This window comes from Pleurodeles waltl, chromosome 12, assembly GCF_031143425.1.
Source record: "Pleurodeles waltl isolate 20211129_DDA chromosome 12, aPleWal1.hap1.20221129, whole genome shotgun sequence".
Taxonomy (NCBI): Eukaryota; Metazoa; Chordata; class Amphibia; order Caudata; family Salamandridae; genus Pleurodeles; species Pleurodeles waltl.
The window spans coordinates 31,413,327-31,434,203 of record NC_090451.1 but is presented as its reverse complement, the minus strand read 5'-3'; the positions used below and the strand labels follow the sequence as shown (position 1 = coordinate 31,434,203).

The 20,877-nt window shown below is 47.4% G+C and overlaps 1 protein-coding gene across 1 annotated transcript in view; it reads right to left on the bottom strand.

Annotated features, from left to right (window-relative positions):
• Positions 1 to 20,877, bottom strand: part of GNA15 (G protein subunit alpha 15) — a 42,825-nt gene that overhangs the window by 5,009 nt on the left and 16,939 nt on the right. The window contains exons 4-6 of the mRNA XM_069216761.1: positions 8,324 to 8,452; positions 6,032 to 6,161; positions 4,211 to 4,367 (exon numbers count right to left, since the gene is read on the bottom strand). Of these exons, the coding sequence (XP_069072862.1) occupies positions 4,211 to 4,367; positions 6,032 to 6,161; positions 8,324 to 8,452 (416 nt within the window). The remainder of the gene's footprint in view (positions 1 to 4,210; positions 4,368 to 6,031; positions 6,162 to 8,323; positions 8,453 to 20,877) is intronic.

Genomic DNA, 20,877 nt, shown 5'->3' with positions numbered 1-20,877 from the left:
TCTGAATTCAGGCTACTCATGTTCTGTATAGACCATCCTTTTAGAGTCAGCCCCTGACACCAAACCGAGTCCCGACTTTTAGAGTCAGCCTCTAGCTCCATGCCTAGACCAGGCGTTTAGGGACATGCCCTGGCTCCATACCTAGACCAGGCGTTTATGGACATGCCCTGGCTCCATACCGAGACCAGGCGTTTACGGACATGCCCTGGCTCCATACCGAGACCAGGCGTTTACGGACATGCCCTGGCTCCATACCGAGACCAGGCGTTTACGGACATGCCCTGGCTCCATACCGAGACCAGACGTTTAGGGACATGCCCTGGCTCCATACCTAGAGCAGGCGTTTACAGACATGCCCTGGCTCCACACCTAGACCAGACGTTTAGGGGCATGCCCTGGCTCCATACCTAGACCAGACGTTTAGGGGCATGCCCTGGCTCCATACCTAGACCAGACGTTTAGGGGCATTCCCTGGCTCCATACATAGACCAGACGTTTAGGGGCATGCCCTGGCTCCATACATAGACCAGACGTTTAGGGGCATGCCCTGGCTCCATACCTAGACCAGACGTTTAGGGGCATGCCCTGGCTCCATACATAGACCAGACGTTTAGGGACATGCCCTGGCTCCATACCTAGACCAGACGTTTAGGGGCATGCCCTGGCTCCATACCTAGACCAGACGTTTAGGGGCATGCCCTGGCTCCATACCAGACCAGATGTTTAGGGGCATGCCCTGGCTCCATACCAGACCAGATGTTTAGGGGCATGCCCTGGCTGTATTCCCAGTCTAGACCTTTTAAAGTCAGTCCCTAGCTCCACTTCTAGATAATTCTTGTACAGTTATCCCCTAGCGACACACCTAAACTAGACTTTTAGGAGTGTATGTACAAAGATTTTGTGCCGTGTTTGCATCACAAAGGTCTAGTTTAAGAGCCAGCCTCCGTCTCCACGTCTAGACTAATCCTTTAGGGCAGCCCACTGCCTCCACAACCAGACCTACAAGAGTCTGGGTCTATGGCTGAGGGGTAACCACCAAGCCAGCTGAAGCCACTGAAGGCCAAGCTGTCATGTTCATAGTCTCTAACCAGACCAAAATATGTATCAACAGTGTCCTCCTTCGCAAAACGTCTGAGGCCACTATCTACTGCCTTTGCGCTCCTTTACAGGCTGCATAAGTGCTACAGACCTTATGCTTTGCTGCTTAACAGAGAGTTGGGGAAAGCACTGTCCTTTACCTTCAGCCAGTGGATGTGTGGCAGAGAAACACGCGCACTTGTGCCCCAGTGTGATCAAACCCACAGAAGGCTTCTCTCTCACTGCCTGGTTTTGCCACCAAGACATGCATACCCCCCTCAGGTGCGCCCGGCCCACCCTACATTTTATATTCTGTTCTCTGACCTGAGTTTCTACATCTTTCGTAGTCTGTTTTCCTAAAATATTCCACAGCAGACTTAATTTTATTTTATATTAGGCGGCCAAGCATTTAGCTTTTTGCTACTGTCAGTTTATTCTTAAAGAGCTCTGGTTCTTAATTTTACGTGTTTAAGCAATAATTTGCCCCTGTCGCTAACTAAAGGCTCTGTCACTGATGTATAGCGACCTGTCCCTCTGTCAGCCCAATAACACCCCGCATTACTGCAGTAAACACGGTTTAATTTTTTTGTTCAATTTTATCTAAAATGGGACAGTTGTTTACAAAACATTGAATCAGTCCCATTTCCAGCAGTCTCACCTTCTCTGATGCGGACTTTCCTAATTTTCATCCTGCCTACCTACTCTTGGCCCAAAACATTTCCAGCACTGAGGAATGATCTATACCACGGATTGCCCCCTGCCTTGTCCCCACTGGTGCCCTGTTTCCCAGATATCCTTGCTAGAAAGCTTTGGTTGTAGCACACGTATTTACTCTTAAGGGGGGTGAACCTTTTATAAACTTGGGTCTCACTTATGGAGATTTGTTTGGGGGTCGTACCCCATCTAGATGACATCGCCTCAATCGCTGAGATAGGTGGTTTTGTCCTTACTAAGAGCCATGGTAAAGTTCTTTCATTTAAATAGTCTGAGTTAGGAAATGATTTTATTTGCTAATCCCAGTAAATCCCATTGGAGTTGAGTTATTTTATGTTGTGGTATGCTATGCAGATTTGTAGAGCTCACTATTCCCGGGAGGGTCTGCTGCCGCTGAGTAGGTGTGAGTCAAGCACACCTAGGGCCTAGTGGGACTCCATGAAGCCAGGCCTTCAGCTTCTTGCAGAATTCAAGAAATAAGGAGGAAGCTCTTGTGTGTGGTAGCAGGTCGTTTCTCTCTTTAGACGTGATGTAGGATAAGGCTCGGCCACCGGATCGGGTTTCCATATGCGTGGGATTCGTAAAAGTAGGAGTTTGGACGAGTGGAGTTGTCTGGAAGATTTGTGAAAGCAGATGCAATTGTTGAGGTTTGAGGGCCAATGTTACATAGGCCCTCATTCTGACCCTGGCGGATTGAATCCGCCAGGGCCGAGGGCAGCGAATGCACCGCCAACAGGCTGGCGGTGCATTCATGGGCATTCTGACCGCCGCGGTCAGAAACGGGAAACCAGCGGTCTCCCGCCGGTTTCCCGCTGCCCATGGGAATCCTCCATGGCGGCGCAGCAAGCTGCGCCGCCATGGGGATTCCGACCCCCTTCCCGCCAGCCTGGTTCTGGCGGTTCACACCGCCAGAACCTGGCTGGCGGGAACGGGTGTCGTGGGGCCCCTGGGGGCCCCTGCAGTGCCCATGCCAATGGCATGGGCACTGCAGGGGCCCCCTAACAGGGCCCCACATTGCTTTTCAGTGTCTGCACAGCAGACACTGAAAAGCGCGACGGGTGCCACAGCACCCGTCGCACACCTTCCACTCCGCCGGCTCCATTCGGAGCCGGCATCCTCGTGGAAGGCGCTTTCCCGCTGGGCCGGCGGGCGATCTTTTGCAGATCGCCCGCCGGCCCAGCGGGAAAGTTGAAATGCCCCCCGCGGTCTTCTGACCGCGGGGCGGTGTTTGGGCGGTTTCCGCCCGGCGGGCGGCGTCCGCCGCCCGTCCGGGTCGGAATGAGGCCCCTAGTGCCTTAAAAATGTGCGTGCATAAGCGTTAGACATACAGAGCACCGACGTCCATGCAGCTCAGTGCTCTGCGTTAGACATACAGAGCACCGGCGTCCATGCAGCTCAGTGCTCTGGGTTAGACATACAGAGCACCGGCGTCCATGCAGCTCAGTGCTCTGCGTTAGACATACAGAGCACCGACGTCCATGCAGCTCAGTGCTTTAAGTCATACTTCTCGTGAGACCTTTTTCAGAGCACCTCACGGATTACTACCTGATTCACTGAGCTGAATGTGGAATTGAAGTCAACAAAGCTTCATGGGGGAATTAGTCCACGCTTCTTGTGTTCTTTCAAGCCACTTGGATCGCATAGACGGCATCCATAAGAAATCCTCCCAGGGTTGTACCCAGTACCCCTACTCTATGCTGCAGCATCTCTAATTCTATCAGGAACATCCCAGGGATGAGATCCACAGTGGAATCAACTAGTGTCAGCAGCTAATGCTCCTTCGTGCATTGATTATACATTGGCACCATTGCAAGCAGCTCCCCTTGGAAGACTCTAATATTGTACAAGAGGCTGAGGCTGCTCCAAAGACTGGCAACAGATTTCCACTTTCTTGCCAGAGGAGACGTTCTACAACAAGCTCAAGAAAACATTTGTACTAGGTGCCCCCTACAATTTCACTTATGTCCCACTTTTGGTATCCCGAGGGAATGTATTAAGAGTCAAGAGACAACCAATTCTGCAATCTTCTGCTTTGAGCCAATTTTATGATTCAGATCCAAAAGAGAAACCCAGAAACCCAAAGTCGGGGCAAGCAAAGAGAGATACCACATGGCTATGAACTGGGTTTTGAAAGGGTCTCGCGCATGAGAGAGAAGCTATTTTTCTAGAAAATTTCACATCCTTTTCCCCTCCCCTTGGACAGATAAGTCTGTGGAGGAAGAACTTGCCATAATATGTGAATCTCTATTGTTTGGTAAAACATATAGGATTTAGAAGGATGTTCTGCTCAAGGCAGAAGGTCGGGTAAGGTCAGTAAATTAGGACTTTGATGTGGAGTACAGTGAAGGTGTTGGGAGCAAGCAGTAGTAACCACAGACCAGACAGATGTGTATCCTAAGTAACAAATAATATGTCTCACCTGTAAACTTTGGGAAGTAGTCCTTGAGGTCAGAGGTGCAGATTTTCTCCTCCAGGATATCGGTTTTGTTCAGAAACAGGATGATGCTGTTGGTTTCTTTCCAGTACGGCAGCCGGAGGATGTTGTTGAACAGAGCCAGGCTCTCCCGCATACGGTTCTATGTGGAGAAAGCAAGATCCTGTGAACTATTCGTCTCAGAGATCAGGGGCTCGAGGGATTCAGTATTCAACGTCTCTACGCAAGAGAGCCAACGTAGGCACCCCTCGACGATAACTTTCAGGAAGGCCTATGATTTAACTTTTCATTAAAGTGTTTCTGAAAAGTACATGAAGTGCCTTATTCAATGATGCTCACACAGATCAAGATATAAAAACCATGACGATAAAATGAGTAAATTGGAAAAGACCCTGCCCAATACCAGCATTCAACCACCACAAACAAATCCTGCACATTTTTTAATTATGACACTAACTCCATTGTTGTAAAAGTTATTTTTCTGGCCTTATTTTATAGAACTTAAGTTTACATTAGCCCATCATACGTCAGATGAAAGGCCATTTCCCCAGAGTCCCTCCAAGGACTTGCATAGAATATCCCACAATTAGTTCACCCCTTGATTTGGTACAATGTGTCCCCTAGGAAGCCAAGATAACAGATGTTGGAGATGTTCCAGGATCAAAAATCTGAAATTCTGATTCTGAAAGTTATGGATGCAGATTCAAAGGCCAGGAAAAATTCCTGATAACCTGTGTGGATGCAGCAGTGTTATATTCATTGACAAATAAATGGGAAAGCCAAGTACCCACTGGCAAAGAATATGAAAGTTTGACTGGTGATTGATCGGCTGAGCTGCAAACGCTCCTCCGACTTGCACTGCAGGTTGCTTTGCAAAGCCTGTTTTTTTGGACGTGGAAAATTGAGAACCACTCATTAGAATTCAGATCAACCAAACAGTGGGCTGAGTCTGGGGCCCTGAAAACATTCAGTGCATTCACATTTGGATTTGAGCACCCCCGCTGCACAGATCGAACAGATCAAGGGCTGGCTGTCAGTGCTCCAGCAGTCAGGCTTCGGGTGCCTTCTATATTTCTACAATGAGTGGTTCATATGTTGACCACATATAATACACTAAGGGCTTGATTTAGGTCTTGGTGGATGGGTTACTCTGCCACAAACGTGACGGTTATTCCATCCGCCGAATTACAATTTCCCTAGGATATAATGGAATCGTAATACGGTGGGCGGGTCACGTTTGTGACAGAGTAACCCCATCTGCAGGACTTAAATCAGGCCCTAAGAATCTAATCCAACTTCCTGGAAGATATCTGGAAACCTTGTCTGCTTTTAAATATCCACTACCTGTGATTCAAAGCCCTGCAACTGGGAGTTTTCCTAAGTAGCCCATTGCAATGCCATCATTTGACCTTTGACCGCAATTTGTATCTTTTATGAGGTTACTTAAAAGGGTATACAAATTGTGAGTTAGTAGCAAGGTACACAAGTCACTCGTCACCAGTTGTAAATGGTGCAGCGGGCGGCAGAAACAGTGCAGAGTTCTGTAGATGTGACAGCGTGTGCACAGCCAAGTTACAAAACAGATCACAACTGAGACAGGACACACTTAGACCCTGATTTATATGTTTTTTTTTGCCACACTACCGTCATTTATTGATGCAAAAGAGGCGCAAACTTACAAAATACAATTGAATTGTATAAGTTTGCGCAGCTTTTGCGGCAAAAAATGATGGTAATGCGTGCAAAAAAAAAGTTTAAATCAGGGCCTTGGTCCCCGGCACGTTCTCTGCAGTGCCACGCACTCACCTCTTTGTTGTTCTCTTCCAGGCGCTGGTCGTACTCGCTGAGAGAGGCTAGGAACATCAGCGAGTTCACGTTCTGGAAGGAGTGGATCCACTTCCTGCGTTCCGACTTCTGACCTCCGACGTCAACAATCCTGCGGACAGTTAAAAGAATCAGGAGAGTTTGTTGGTGCAGTGTAATGTTGTGCCGAGAAGCCGGCGCTATCCAGCACCAAGGCTACCCAGAACCAGAGCTACCCAGTGACAAGACTATCAAGAGACCATTCCACCAAGAAGCACGAATTCCCAGAATCATGGCCTTCCATATGCAAAACTGTGGCTACCTCGGTGCCAGGCTGTTCCAAGCCAAGGCTAGCCATAACCATGACTAGCTAAAACTACGGCTAAGCTACACTCCGGGCTTTCCAGAAGCTTGGCTACCTTCAACCATGAATACTGTGAACCACAGTTCCTCAGACCATGGCTATCTAGAAATATAGCTACCAGGTGACCAGACTAACCATAACTATTCAGAGACATTGGGTATCCAGAGTCTGGAATGCACAAAACCATGGTTATCCAGGGCCATGGATTTCCAGAGCCACGGATTCCAAGAGACACGGATTTCCAGAACCACGGATTCCAAGAGACACGGATTTCCAGAACCATGGTTACCAAGTGGCCGTGCTGCCCACAATAAAAGCTACCCAGGTAACAGGCTTCCTGGAAGCATGAATAACTAAAACCATGGCCATGGTGACCATGATTGCGCAGAGCTAGAGCTACTGAAAACCATGGCTACGAGAACCGTGGCTATAGAGACAAGTCCACCCAGACAGTAGGCTGACCAAAACACATGGCTACTCACGGAGCACGCTGCTTAGAACTGTCTACCCAGACACATGACCAGTCAGAGCCATCACTACCCAGAACCAAGACTACCCAGAAGCCAGGGCTAAACTGAGCAATGTCACAATAGTGACACAAGGAAACATAGGCTCAATAATAATAATAGATTCGTAGACCGCAAGGAGGCCCAAAGTGTCCTCTTCAGAACCGTGGTGTCCTGGCGACAGTCCGCATAGTCTTCCTAGAGGGCCGCACTGCACGCGTCAACCCTGGAGCTGTTCCTCAGAGCAGGGAGCACTGCATCCTTGGACTCCCACTGCACCTTTCTACTCTGGCTCCTCACACCAGGGTGCACTGCATCCTTTGACACTGGAGCTTCTCACACAGGGGTGCACTGCATCCTTTGACACTGGAGCTTCTCACACAGGGGTGCACTGCACTCTTCAGCTCTGGAGCTCCTCCTCACAGAGAGGTGCAGTGCACCGCTTGCACTCCGGAGCTCCTCCTCACAGAGAGGTGCAGTGCACCGCTTGTACTCCGGAGTGCCTCCTCACAGAGAGGTGCAGTGCACTGCTTGTACTCTGGAGCTCCTCCTCACACAGGGTGCACTGCACCGCTTGTACTCTGGAGCTCCTCCTCACAGAGAGGTGCAGTGCACCCTTCTACTCTGGAGCTCCTCCTCACAGAGAGGTGCAGTGCACCGCTTGTACTCCGGTGCTCCTCCTCACACAAAGGTGCAGTGCACCGCTTGTACTGTGGAGCTCCTTCTCACACAGGGGTGCAGTGCACCGCTTGTACTCCGGAGCTCCTCCACACAGAGAGGGGCAGTGCACCGCTTGTACTCCGGAGCTCCTCCTCACACAAAGGTGCAGAGCACTGCTTGTACTCTGGAGCTCCTCCTCACACAGGGTGCACTGCACCGCTTGTACTCTGGAGCTCCTCCTCACAGAGAGGTGCAGTGCACCCTTCGACTCTGGAGCTCTTCCTCACACAGGGGTGCACCGCACCCTTCGACTCTGGAGCTCCTCCTCACAGAGTGGTGCAGTGCACCGCTTGTACTCCGGAGCTCCTCCTCACAGGGAGGTGCAGTGCACCGCTTGTACTCCGGAGCTCCTCCTCACAGAGAGGTGCAGTGCACCGCTTGTACTCCGGAGCTCCTCCTCACACAAAGGTGCAGTGCACCGCTTGTACTCTGGAGCTCCTTCTCACACAGGGGTGCAGTGCACCGCTTGTACTCCGGAGCTCCTCCTCACAGAGAGGTGCAGTGCACTGCTTGTACTCCGGAGCTCCTCCTCACACAAAGGTGCAGAGCACCGCTTGTACTCTGGAGCTCCTCCTCACACAGGGGTGCACTGCACCGCTTGTACTCTGGAGCTCCTCCTCACAGAGAGGTGCAGTGCACTGCTTGTACTCTGGAGCTCCTCCTCACACAGGAACTTGTGTGGCTTTGTACTCTTTATACACCCACCTAAGATTGGTCTTATTCACGCAGAAGCAGTATTCATTGATGCCCGTGGTGGGCATCCGTATCTTCAGGATGTCCTCTTTTGTGGGCACGTAGCCGTCTTCTGCGATGCGATCCAGGTTGGACAGGTAACTGCAGGTGGAAAGAGAGAGTCAGTAAAGCTCTGCCAACTCCTGAAGAGGTCCCACACTTACACATCTAACAAGATGGTCGCCCAGGCCAAAGTCACACGACTCTTCCCCCCCAGCTAACTGTTCACAAATAAAGTTCACTCAATGTCCATCAAGGTACAACAAGGCAGGTGTCTTTCACATACCCCAGTCCCACGCCTGCCAGTTACTGTGAGGGGAGGCTGGAGGAAAGCAATGACACGTGTAGGCGAGGGATGAGCCATGTCCAGACCTCAAGAGGTGCCTTGAAGCTTTTTGGTTAAGATAGGTGCATCCTTCAGCAGGGCCCCTGGGAGAGCAGACCAGCAGCAATGCAGTCTGGCTCTCACTGATAATTCTGCTTTGGAAAAGCTCTGTAGTATGGACAGATAACTAACACTTTCAAGTTCATTCTGGATTTAAAGAACAGCAGGAGCATGCTAGGGTGTTATGGAGGCTTTTGGGGGGGCAGGGTGGTGGGGGCTGCCACCCCAGAGTAAGACAAAGGGCCTGATTTAGAACTTTGCGGATGAGTTGCTCCGTCACAGCGGTGACAGATATCCCGCCCACCAAAATATAACTCCCATTATATCCTATGGGATATACATTTCAGCCGATGGGATAACTTGTCTGCCAAGTTCTAAATCAGCCCCAAAGTCACACTGGAGTGGTCTGGAATGTGCGGGTTCAAGCCTGGAAAGAAGGGGCCCTTTTCACTGTACGTGAGGCTGGGTTTTGCATGAAGTGCATATCACTTTAAATCACCAGCTCACCTCAAAGCAGCAGCAAAGAAGTACCACACAGCTTTCCATTCCTTGACAAATTCTTTGTTTGCTGCTCCTCTGTTCAGCTAAGTGATGTTTCTTATAAAGCAAGTCAAGTTTTTAATAAAAAATATTGTCAGAAGAGGCCTTTCATGTCACAAATACAAAACAGCAAACATGCTTCAAACACTAACAAAGTAAGTCATTTCAAATTTGTCGGAGCGCTCCAAGAGAAATAAATCATTACTAGTGCAAATTTGTATAAACACTTAAGAGAATATTTCTTACATTTGTAGCATTATGCTTCTGTGAAAGTGTACATCTTAGGAGGTCTTGTTTTTTTCCCTTGATCTTGTCCATTTTATTTCTTGGGTAGTGTTTTAGGGCTAGGGTGCTGTTTTTTTTCGTTGATGTGACGACAGTGAGGGCCTGCACTTGAGGGGCACATCAGGGAGGCAGCTGGACCAAGGTTCCTGTCTGTGTTATGTTAGATCAATTTATAGAGCGCAAAATATACCAGAAGGTGTCTTGGCGCTAGCTGGGTAGCACTGGTGTCCATTTTCTGAGGGAAACTGAAATCCTAAAGAGAGAAAAATGTACTCCTAAGTTCTATTAAACAGCTAGGTCTCCTCAGCTTTCCTAAAAGCAAGGAGATTGGGGGCGGATTCGATGACCAGTGACAAGGCATTCCAAGCAAGCGCCGCTCCCCTGAAGAAACTTTTACCACCCCAGGACATGCACCTGAACTTGGGAACTAATGCCAATTTCTTTCAAAGTTGACCAAAGAGTCCTCGCTGGAATGTACCATTGGAAGTTATGCTGGGCCAGAGTTATTAAGCCCTTTATAAGCAAAGAAGAAGGCTTTGAAAGGGATCCTGTGTTGTATAGGGAGCCAATGCACTTTTGTAAATATGAGTGGAAACTGAGGCACGTTTGGGTGTATTTAGAAGCAGCCGAGCTGAAGCATTCTGCAAGATTTGAAGCCTATTTCGTACGCACTGATGCATCTAGCCACGACTAAAGAGGTCACTAATCATTTTTTCAAGCGTTCAGGTATGTATGAGAGGACCTTTATTATTGTCCTGAGAGTGAAAAAGTGGATGAGGTCACTGCGTTAACATGCTTAGAGTAGGACGGTTTATGATCGATGAGGACACCTAAGTAACGAGCTACAAGACAGGAGCCGGAGCAGGCTTAGCTCCTGAGGCCACCAGGAAGTGGTCCAGAAAGAGTTCTAAGAGCCGACAATAACCATCATGGTCTTACCCGCATTTACAGACCGCATGGAGTCGCAAAGCCTGGACTCAGTCCTGTTGTCATTATTATCCAGAGTGACGACAATCTGAGTGTCGTCAGCGTATGATGACGTGGAGAAACCAAAAGACCTGATTATGTCCATCAGAGGACTGATACATACATTAACGAGGGTAGGACTCAGTGAGGATCCCTGAGGGACCCTGCAAGGGAGAGAAAAATTAGGTGAGACATAACAGCCCAGGTTCACCTCCTGCTCCCGCTCAGTAAGGAAGGATTTCAGCAGATCCCAGGCAGCACCCTTAATCCCAGTGCTGGCCAGGCGATCCACCAGCAGCCTGTGATTGACCGCGTCAAAGGCCGCTGATGCGTCTAACAGGATTAGAAAGCCTCTTCCCCCTTGATCGAGCAAATGTCTGATCTCTTCTGTTCCCTTAAGCGGAGCTACCTCAGTGCTGTGTCCGCTACGAAAGCCAAGCTGCGAGTCGTCTAAGATGTTATTTGAAGTGACAAAGTCCATCAATTGCTTGTTGATAATTTTTTCAAAAATGTTTGCAGTCAAAGGTAGCCGAGATATAAGACAATAGTTTTTAGTGTCTTGATCTAGATTAGGCTTTTTTATCAGCGAAAGTACTGAGGCTTTCTTCCAACCTCCCGGGAAGTAGCCAGTCTTGAACCTGAGTTGGAAGATATTATGCAACACTGGAGCAACATGCGTGGCCGCCATCTAGCCACTCTAAGGGGACAGGGGTCTTTGGGATTCCCAGATTTTGCAGAAGATAAAAGGCTTATGATTTCCTCATTGGATGGTGAAGAGAACAGGCTACGATGTAGATCGGTCTCAGTGCTTATTAAACTGCCATCCTCAGTGGTACGGACATGGGTTTGGAAGGAGAAATTACTATAAACGGCTTCCACTTTGTGTTGGAAAAATGGCAGCCAGAGAGTTGCAAAACTCTTGATTAGCGTTCGAGTGAGTAGTGGGTGGTAACGTTGTAAGAAGTGCGACTGTTTGAAATAATTCTCTTGTTGCATTTTTTGCAGCCTCTATTTTATCAGTGAAATAAGCAGTTTCCTCTTTAATTATCGCAGCTTTATAGAATGTAAGACAGCTCCTGTGCTTCATTTTCTCATCTTCATTATATTTAACTCGCCATCTTCTCTCTTGGCGTCTACAGGTTTGTTTTAATACCCCAAGTTGTTCTGAAAACCAGGGGCTCTTGGGCTGCCTCTTTGGGGGGTAATCGTTCTGACTGGGGCCTGAGTGGGTGTCTGAGTGGGCGCATGAGTCTCTGAGTGCATGTATGAGTGAATGAATTAGTGTGTGAATGAGTCTGTGGTTTTTCTGTCACATTTTTCCATATTTGCGAATAATTCGCATGGTGCTGCTAAATTATTTAAAACCCATAATTTGCCCCTAAAACACACCTATATCACACCCCTGCGGTCAGGGTACCTTCACCCTGACCCCATATGCCACTTTCAATTTGGATTTTCACTGGTGGGGACCGTGTCCCGTGAAATAAAATGGCAGCCGCAATGCTTCTTTTCGCAGGCGTATTCGCGAAAAACTCACAAATTTTGTGAATTATTTTTAAAATTCGCAAAGTCATTGCAGCCAAAGATATACAAATGTATTTTCCCTTTAATATCTCAAAAACTACTGAACAGGTATACGCCAAATAAGCAAAAGCGTGATCTGCGTACCGAAAGCTATCTTTCTGCCACATTTATTGTAATTCCGCTCAGCGGTGCAGGCTGTAGATATGTCTTAAGGTCCCATGGGAATTAACATGGCAACGTCACTTTTTTCACACACACCCTTTTTCTCTGCTCCCGCTTGACAGATCCCCCCCAAACTTTCTGTGCGCAATAAGAATCACTGCAACACTTTTTTGGTAAAATGTTGTGAAGATTTGTCAAACTATGCCAAAGATATAGGTAACTCAAAAAATACTTTTTCTGTGGAAACATGGTCCTAACTATAACTACCTAGTGGCTACTATGTTTCATATATATATATATATATATATATATATATATAGAGAGAGAGAGAGAGAGAGAGAGAGAGAGAGAGAGAGAGAGAGAGAGAGAGATATTCACTGAAAAAAACAAAAGCTACCAGGACATTATAGTTAGGTTCTGATTTTACTCAAACAAAACCTTAGAAATTCACCAGTTATAGTTATATCAAGTAACTACAACTCGTGCCCTAAGGTAACTATAACTCACAGCCCCAGCTTTTTATGAATAATTTTACAACGGGAAACATCCTATATGCCGACTTTTTTATAACGAAGTCCTGGTTAACGAAAGCGGAACAACGCTTTCTTTAACCACGACTTCGTTATTTTGTGCCTTAACCACGCATGTCCTGAACAACGAACATGCATGGTTAAGGTACAAACAAGGGAGTCGGCTGAGGAGGACGAGGCGACGACTCAGGTAAGTGGGGTTTTTAGGTTTTGGGGTGGGGGGTCGGGGGTTTTAGGTTTTGGGGTGGGGTTGGGGGGTGGGGCGTTTTTGGTTTTGGGGAGGGGGTGGGGGTCGGGGTTTTAGGTTTTTGGGTGGGGCGTTTTTGGTTTTGGGGAGGGGGTGGGGGTCGGGGATTTAGGTTTTGGGGTGGGGTTGGGGGTGTGGGGCGTTTTTGGTTTTGGGGAGGGGGTTGGGGGTCGGGGTTTTAGGTTTTGGGGTGGGGTTGGGGGGGTGGGGCGTTTTTGGTTTTGGGGAGGGGGTGGGGGTTCGGGGGTATTAGGTTTTGGGGTGGGGTTGAGGGGGTGGGGCGTTTTGGGGAGGGGGTGGGGGGTCGGGGTTTTAGGTTTTGGGGTGGGGTTGGGGGGTGGGGCGTTTTTGGTTTTGGGGAGGGGGTCGGGGTTTTAGGTTTTTGGGTGGGGCGTTTTTGGTTTTGGGGAGGGGGTGGGGGATTTAGGTTTTGGGGTGGGGTTGGGGGGGTGGGGCGTTTTTGGTTTTGGGGAGGGGGTTGGGGGTCGGGGTTTTAGGTTTTGGGGTGGGGTTGGGGGGGTGGGGCGTTTTTGGTTTTGGGGAGGGGGTTCGGGGGTATTAGGTTTTGGGGTGGGGTTGAGGGGGTGAGGCGTTTTGGGGAGGGGGTGGGGGGTCGGGGTTTTAGGTTTTGGGGTGGGGTTGGGGGGGGCGTTTTTGGTTTTGGGGAGGGGGTGGGGGGTCAGGGGTTTTAGGTTTTGGGGTGGGGTTGGGGGGGCGTTTTAGGTTTTGGGGAGAGGGTGGGGGGTCGGGGGTTTTAGGTTTTGGGGTGGGGTTGGGTGGGGTGGGGTGATGCATGCAGGATCAATGGGTGCCGGTTACTAATGACTTTACCAGGAATGCCTTTACAACGAAATATCGTTGTTGAGGCATTCATGGTAAAGGCATTAGTAGTAACAACGAGGTCGGTGTTCCGACCTCGTTGTTTAGGTACCCGTTGTTTTGTCAGTCGGCATTCCGTCGTACAACCATTTTACAACAAATGTTACAGTGATACTATCGGCGATGTTATAAAATACATCATGAGTGCTGTAATATCTGGTATGACTAGCAGTGATGGCGAGCATGTGAGTTATAGTTACCTTAAGGCACGAGTTATAGTTACTGGAAATAGCTGTAACTGGTGAATTTCTAAGGTTTTATACGAATACATTTAGAACCTAACTCTAACGGCCCTGTAACCTTTGGCTTTTAAAGTGAATTTCTATGTTTTTTTTAATTCTATTTCCTAACTATAATGTCCTTGTAACCTTTGTTTTTTCAGTCAATTTGTATGTTTTTTTTAATGGAAAGTAATTTTCATTATTATACATTATTCCAACCACTGCAGCGCACGCCCAAAGGTTTGCGCAGCAGGGGTTGACTGAAGGGCCTGGCCGGTGGCCGGGCCCTGCTGCCAACCCCTATAACTACCCAGCCCTGCCCCGCACACGGCTTTTGGCCGTGCGCTGTGGGATCCCTATAGCCACCCCACCCTGAGAGAGAGAAAGAGACAGTGAGAGATTGAGAGCGATTTAGAGAAAGATTTGACAGAGAGAGAGAGAGAGAGAGACAGAGAGATCACGTTCTTTAGGCTTTGATGAATGATATACTTACAATGAGATATTTCCAGACAAAATGGAAAGAAAAATGTTTTTGTCAATTAAGAAGAGTGAGATCACCTTTCAGTATGAAACTTAAATATTAATAGTTGAAAAGAAACTAAAGCAGGAAATGACCACAGACTCACGTAGACTGGAAACCTTAACCTTCAATGTGCATGTCTGAGGACCTAACCACTAGGCCATAGGTGACTCTTTACTGGGCATTGTCCAGACTTAGGTACGGCGTTCAACCTACAGATTCTGCGGGGAAAGAGTTCAGTGTTCCATCACTAGAAATGTTTAACAGTCAAAACAATAGAAAATAAGCAGACACACTGTCATGCGATACTAGGATTTGAACCTTCAACCTACTGACAGTCCAATAGATTTACCATTAGGCCAGAAGTAACCCTGGTTCTGCTGTCCATCAAAACGGAACTATAACATTTGTGCCAAACATCGTGCTAGTTTGATGCTTTGAAGTCATTGCATGGAGTGACCATTGCAATAACAATCTCTCTCTCTCTCTTACATCCCATTATATATATATATGTTTGATGGCATGTGTAGCTGCAGATACACATGCTGTGCACATCCCGCCATCTAGTGTTGGGCTCGGAGTGTTACAAGTTGTTTTTCTTCGAAGAAGTCTTTTCGAGTCACAAGATCGAGGGACTCCTCCCCTTTCGGCTCCATTGCACATGGGTGTCGACTCCATCTTAGATTGTTTTCTTTCCGCCATCGGGTTCGGACGTGTTCCTCTTCGCTCCGCGTTTCGGTTCGGAAAGTTAGTTAAATCTCGGAAAATTCGAGGGTATTGTTTGCGTTTGGTATCGGCTTAGTTACAACAGATCGACACCGAATTTTGAAGAGCTCCGGTGGCCCTTCGGGGTTTTCGATTCCCCGGCGGGACCTGGTCGGCCCGACCTCGTGCGTCTTCAAGGCTAATGGAACGGACCCCATTCCGCTTCTGCCCCGAATGTCACAACAAGTATCCTTATACAGATCAGCATCTGGTCTGTAATTTGTGTTTGTCTCCCGAACACAAAGAGGATACCTGTGAGGGCTGTTGAGCGTTTCGGTCGAGGAAAACGCTAAGAGACCGAAGAGCAAGAAGACTACAAATGGCGTCGGCGCCGGCAGGACAACAACACTTGGAAGAAGAAGAAGAGACCTTCTCCATCGCGGATTCAGACTCGGACGAGGTCGATCCCGAACAGACGCCGAGAACCGTGAGTAAGACGTCACTACACAAAACTCACAGAAAAACCACTAAAGCCCAGGGGACGCCACCGCCAACAGGCTATGGCTTAACCCGAAAAATAGGTGACCGACCATCGGCACCGAAAAAGGGCACGCATGTGTCGAAGTCATCCAAATCCGGTCGAGATACCGGCACAGAACAGACTTGACCCGAGACACCGGGTCAGAGCAATCTCGACACCGAGAGGGCGGCACCGAAATGAGTCGGCACCGAGAGATCAGTACACCGAAAGGAAAAAAAGTGTCTTCGGAGCCAAAAAAGACGGTCGAAAAGGTTTCCATACCGAAACATCCGGCCTCGGAACCGAAACCAAGTTCCTACACCGAGGAACAGGGCCTGTCCTCACAGATGCAAGGACACAGATTCGGACAGGAGCTAGAGGCAGGGGAGCCAGATTACACTCAAAGGAGGCTCCACATTCAGAAAGACACAGGGAAGATCAGTACTCTCCCTCCAATCCGAATTAAAAGGAAACCTGCCTTCCAAGAGAAAGACAAGCAGCCACAGGCAAAGGTGGCAAAACGAATAACTCCGCCACCATCTCCACAACGCTCACCACAACCATCACCGGTAGACACCCCACCAATGATGCAGTCTCCAACTCATACAGGAATGAGTCAGGATGATCCAGACGCATGGGATCTTTATGATGCGCCAGTGTCAGATAACAGTCCCGACTGTTATCCAGCTAGACCGTCACCACCTGAGGACTCTACCACCTACACACAGGTGGTGTCAAGAGCAGCGGCGTTTCATAATGTCAGCCTGCACGCAGAACCAATAGAAGATGACTTTCTCTTTAATACACTGTCGTCCACACATAGCCAGTACCAGAGTCTCCCTATGTTACTGGGAATGCTGAAACACTCAAAACAAGTGTTTCAGGAGCCTGTGAAAGGCAGGGCTATTACTCCAAGGGTGGAGAAAAAGTACAAACCGCCACCAACAGACCCTGTGTACATCACGCAGCAATTAACACCAGACTCAGTGGTAGTAGGGGCAGCTCGCAAAAGGGCAAACTCACACACCACGGGAGATGCACCACCTCCAGACAAGGAAAGTCGCAAGTGCGACTCAGCGGGGAAAAGGGTCGCGGCACAGGCAGCCAACCAATGGCTCATTGCGACGAAATAGAACACCTACCCAAAGAGTTCCAGAAGAGGGCACAACAGGTGGTGGAAGAAGGCCAGAGTATCTCTAACAATTAGATAGGTCAGCAATGGATGCAGCTGACACAGCTGCTAGGACTGTAAATACAGCAGTCACCATACGGAGACACGCATTGCTACGTACATCAAGATTCAAGCCGGAAATACAACAAGCGGTGCTGAATATGCCCTTTAACGGACAGCAGTTGTTTGGGCCGGAGGTGGACACTGCTATCGAAAAACTTAAAAAGGACACAGATACGGCCAAAGCCATGGGCGCGCTCTACTCCCCACAGAGCAGAGGCACATTTTGTAAATCACAGTTTAGAGGGGGGTTTCGGGGACAGAGCACAGAACCCTCAACCTCACAAACAAGACCCACTTACCAGAGTCAATATCAGCGGGGAAGTTTTCGGGGACAATACAGAGGGGGACAGTTCCCAAAGAATAGAGGGAAGTTCCAGAGTCCCAAAACTCCGCAAAATAAACAGTGACTTCAACGTCACAAATCCCCAACACATAACACCAGTGGGGGGAGACTAACCAATTTTTACAAAAACTGTGAAGAAATAACAACAGACACGTGGGTCCTAGCCATTATCCAACATGGTTATTGCATAGAATTTCTAGAATTCCCTCCAAATGTCCCACTGAAAACACACAACATGTCCAAACAACACATGGATCTTTTACAACTGGAGGTCCAAGCGTTGTTGCAAAAAGATGCAATAGAGCTAGTACCAATTCATCAGAAGGGAACAGGAGTTTACTCCCTGTACTTTCTCATACCCAAAAAAGACAAAACTCTAAGACCCATCCTAGATCTCAGAACATTAAACATCTACATCAAATCAGATCACTTTCACATGGTGACACTGCAAGACGTGATCCCATTGCTCAAACAACAAGACTACATGACAACACTAGACCTCAAGGATGCGTATTTCCATATACCTATACATCCTTCCCACAGAAAGTACTTAAGGTTTGTAATCCAAGGGGTACATTACCAGTTCAAAGTGTTGCCATTCGGGATAACAACAGCGCCAAGAATTGTTACAAAATGCCTGGCCGTAGTGGCAGCCCATATCAGAAGGCAGCAAATACATGTGTTCCTGTACCTAGACGATTGGTTAATCAAAACCAATACGCAAGAACGGTGTACACAATACACAAAGTATGTCATAGAAACCCTTCACAAGCTAGGTTTCTCACTCAATTACAACAAATCACACCTACAGCCGTGTCAAATACAACAGTACTTAGGAGCAACAATCAACACAACAAAAGGGATTGCCACTCCAAGTCCACAAAGGGTACAGGCATTCCAAAAAGTAATACAAGCCATGCACCCAAAACAAAAGTTACAGGTAAAATAAGTGATGAAGCTACTAGGCATGATGTCCTCATGCATAGCCATTGTCCCAAACGCAAGATTATACATGTGGCCCTTACAACAGTGCCTAGCATCACAATGGTCACAAGCACAGGGTCAACTTCAAGATCTAGTGTTGATAGACCGCCAAACATAAACCTCGCTTCAATGGTGGAACACTATAAACTTAAACAGAGGGCGGCCTTTTCAAGACCCAGTGCCTCAATACGTAATCACAACGGACGCTTCCATGATAGGGTGGGGAGCACACCTCAACCAACACAGCATCCAAGGACAATGGGACACTCAGCAGAAACAGCTTCACATAAATCACTTAGAACTACCAGCAGTATTTCTAGCGCTGAAAGCATTTCAACCTATAATAACCCACAAACACATTCTTGTCAAAACAGACAACATGACAACAATGTATTATCTGAACAAACAGGGAGGGACACACTCGGCACAGTTGTGTCTCTTAGTACAGAAAATATGGCATTGGGCGATTCACAACCACATTCGCCTAATAGCGCAGTTCATACCAGGAATTCAAAACCAGTTAGTCACAGTCTATCTCGGGATCACCAACAGATCCACGAATGGTAAATTCATCCCCAAATACTAAAGACTTACTTCCAAAGACGGGGAACACCGCAAATAGACCTATTTGCAACAAAAGAAAACACAAAATGCCAAAACTTCACATCCAGGTACCCACAGGCTCACTCTCAAGGCAATGCATTATGGATGAGTTGGTCAGGGATATTTACATACGCTTTTCCCCCTCTCCCACTCCTTCCATATCTAGTAAACAAATTGAGTCAAAACAAACTCAAACTCATACTAATAGCACCAACTTGGGCACGACAACCTTGGTACACAACACTACTAGACCTCTCAGTAGTGCCTCATATCAAACTGCCAAACAGACCGGATCTGTTAACTCAGCAAAAACAACAGATCAGACACCCAAATCCAGCATCGCTGAATCTAGCAATTTAGCTCCTGAAGTCTTAGAATTCGGACACCTAGACCTTACACAAGAATGTATGGAGGTCATAAAACAAGCTAGAAAACCAACCACAAGACATTGCTACGCAAATAAGTGGAAAAGATTTGTTTATTACTGCCATAATAATCAAATTCAACCATTACACGCATCCACTAAGGACATCGTAAGCTACCTACTACACTTACAAAAGTCAAAGTTAGCTTTTTCATCCATTAAAATACATCTCACTGCAATTTCAGCTCATCTGCAAATTACGCACTCAACTTCATTATTCAGAATCCCAGTCATAAAAGCATTTATGGAGGGTCTGAAAAGAATTATCCCACCAAGAGCACCACCAGTTCCTTTGTGGAACCTCAACATTGTCTTAACACGACTCATGGGTCCACCTTTTGAACCCATGCACTCATGTGAGATACAATACTTAACATGGAAAGTAGCATTTCTAATAGCCATCACATCTCTAAGAAGAGTAAGCAAAATAAAAGCCTTTAGCATATAAGAACCCTTTATTCAAATACACAAGTATAAAGTAGTTCTACGAACAACTCCTAAGTTCTTACCTAAAGTCATTTCACCATTCCACTTAAATCAAACAGTGGAACTCCCAGTGTTCTTTCCAGAACCAGATTCTGTAGCTGAGAGAGCATTACATACATTAGACATCAAGAGGGCACTAATGTACTACATTGATAGAACAAAACCAATTCGCAAAACAAAACAATTGTTCATTGCTTTCCAAAAACCTCACACAGGAAATCCAATATCCAAACAAGGCATTGCCAGATGGATAGTTAAATGTATTCAAACCTGTTATATAAAAGCAAAAAGAGAACTGCCTATTACACCAAAGGCACACTCAACTAGAAAGAAAGGTGCTACCATGGCCTTTCTAGGAAACATACCAATGACTGAAATCTGTAAGGCAGCCACATGGTCTACGCCTCATACATTTACCAAACATTACTGCGTGGATGTGTTAACAACACAGCAAGCCACAGTAGGACAAGCAGTACTATGGACTTTATTTCAAACAACTTTAACTCCTACAGGCTGAACCACCGCTTTTGGGGTGATAACTGCTTACTAGTCTATGCACAGCATGTGTATCTGCCGCTACACATGCCATCGAACGGAAAATGTCACTTACCCAGTGTACATCTGTTCGTGGCATGAGACGCTGCAGATTCACATGCGCCCTCCCGCCTCCCCGGGAGCCTGTAGCCATTTTAAGTTGAGAAATATTGATCTTGAACATTTGTAAATTTGTAAATATATCACTTTTAACCACATTATGTACATACATATTTACTCCATTGCATGGGCACTATTACTATATACACAACTCCTACCTCACCCTCTGCGGGGAAAACAATCTAAGATGGAGTCGACGCCCATGCACAATGGAGCCGAAAGGGGAGGAGTCCCTCGATCTTGTGACTCAAAAAGACTTCTTCGAAGACAAACAACTTGTAACACTCCGAGCCCAACACTAGATGGCGGGATGTG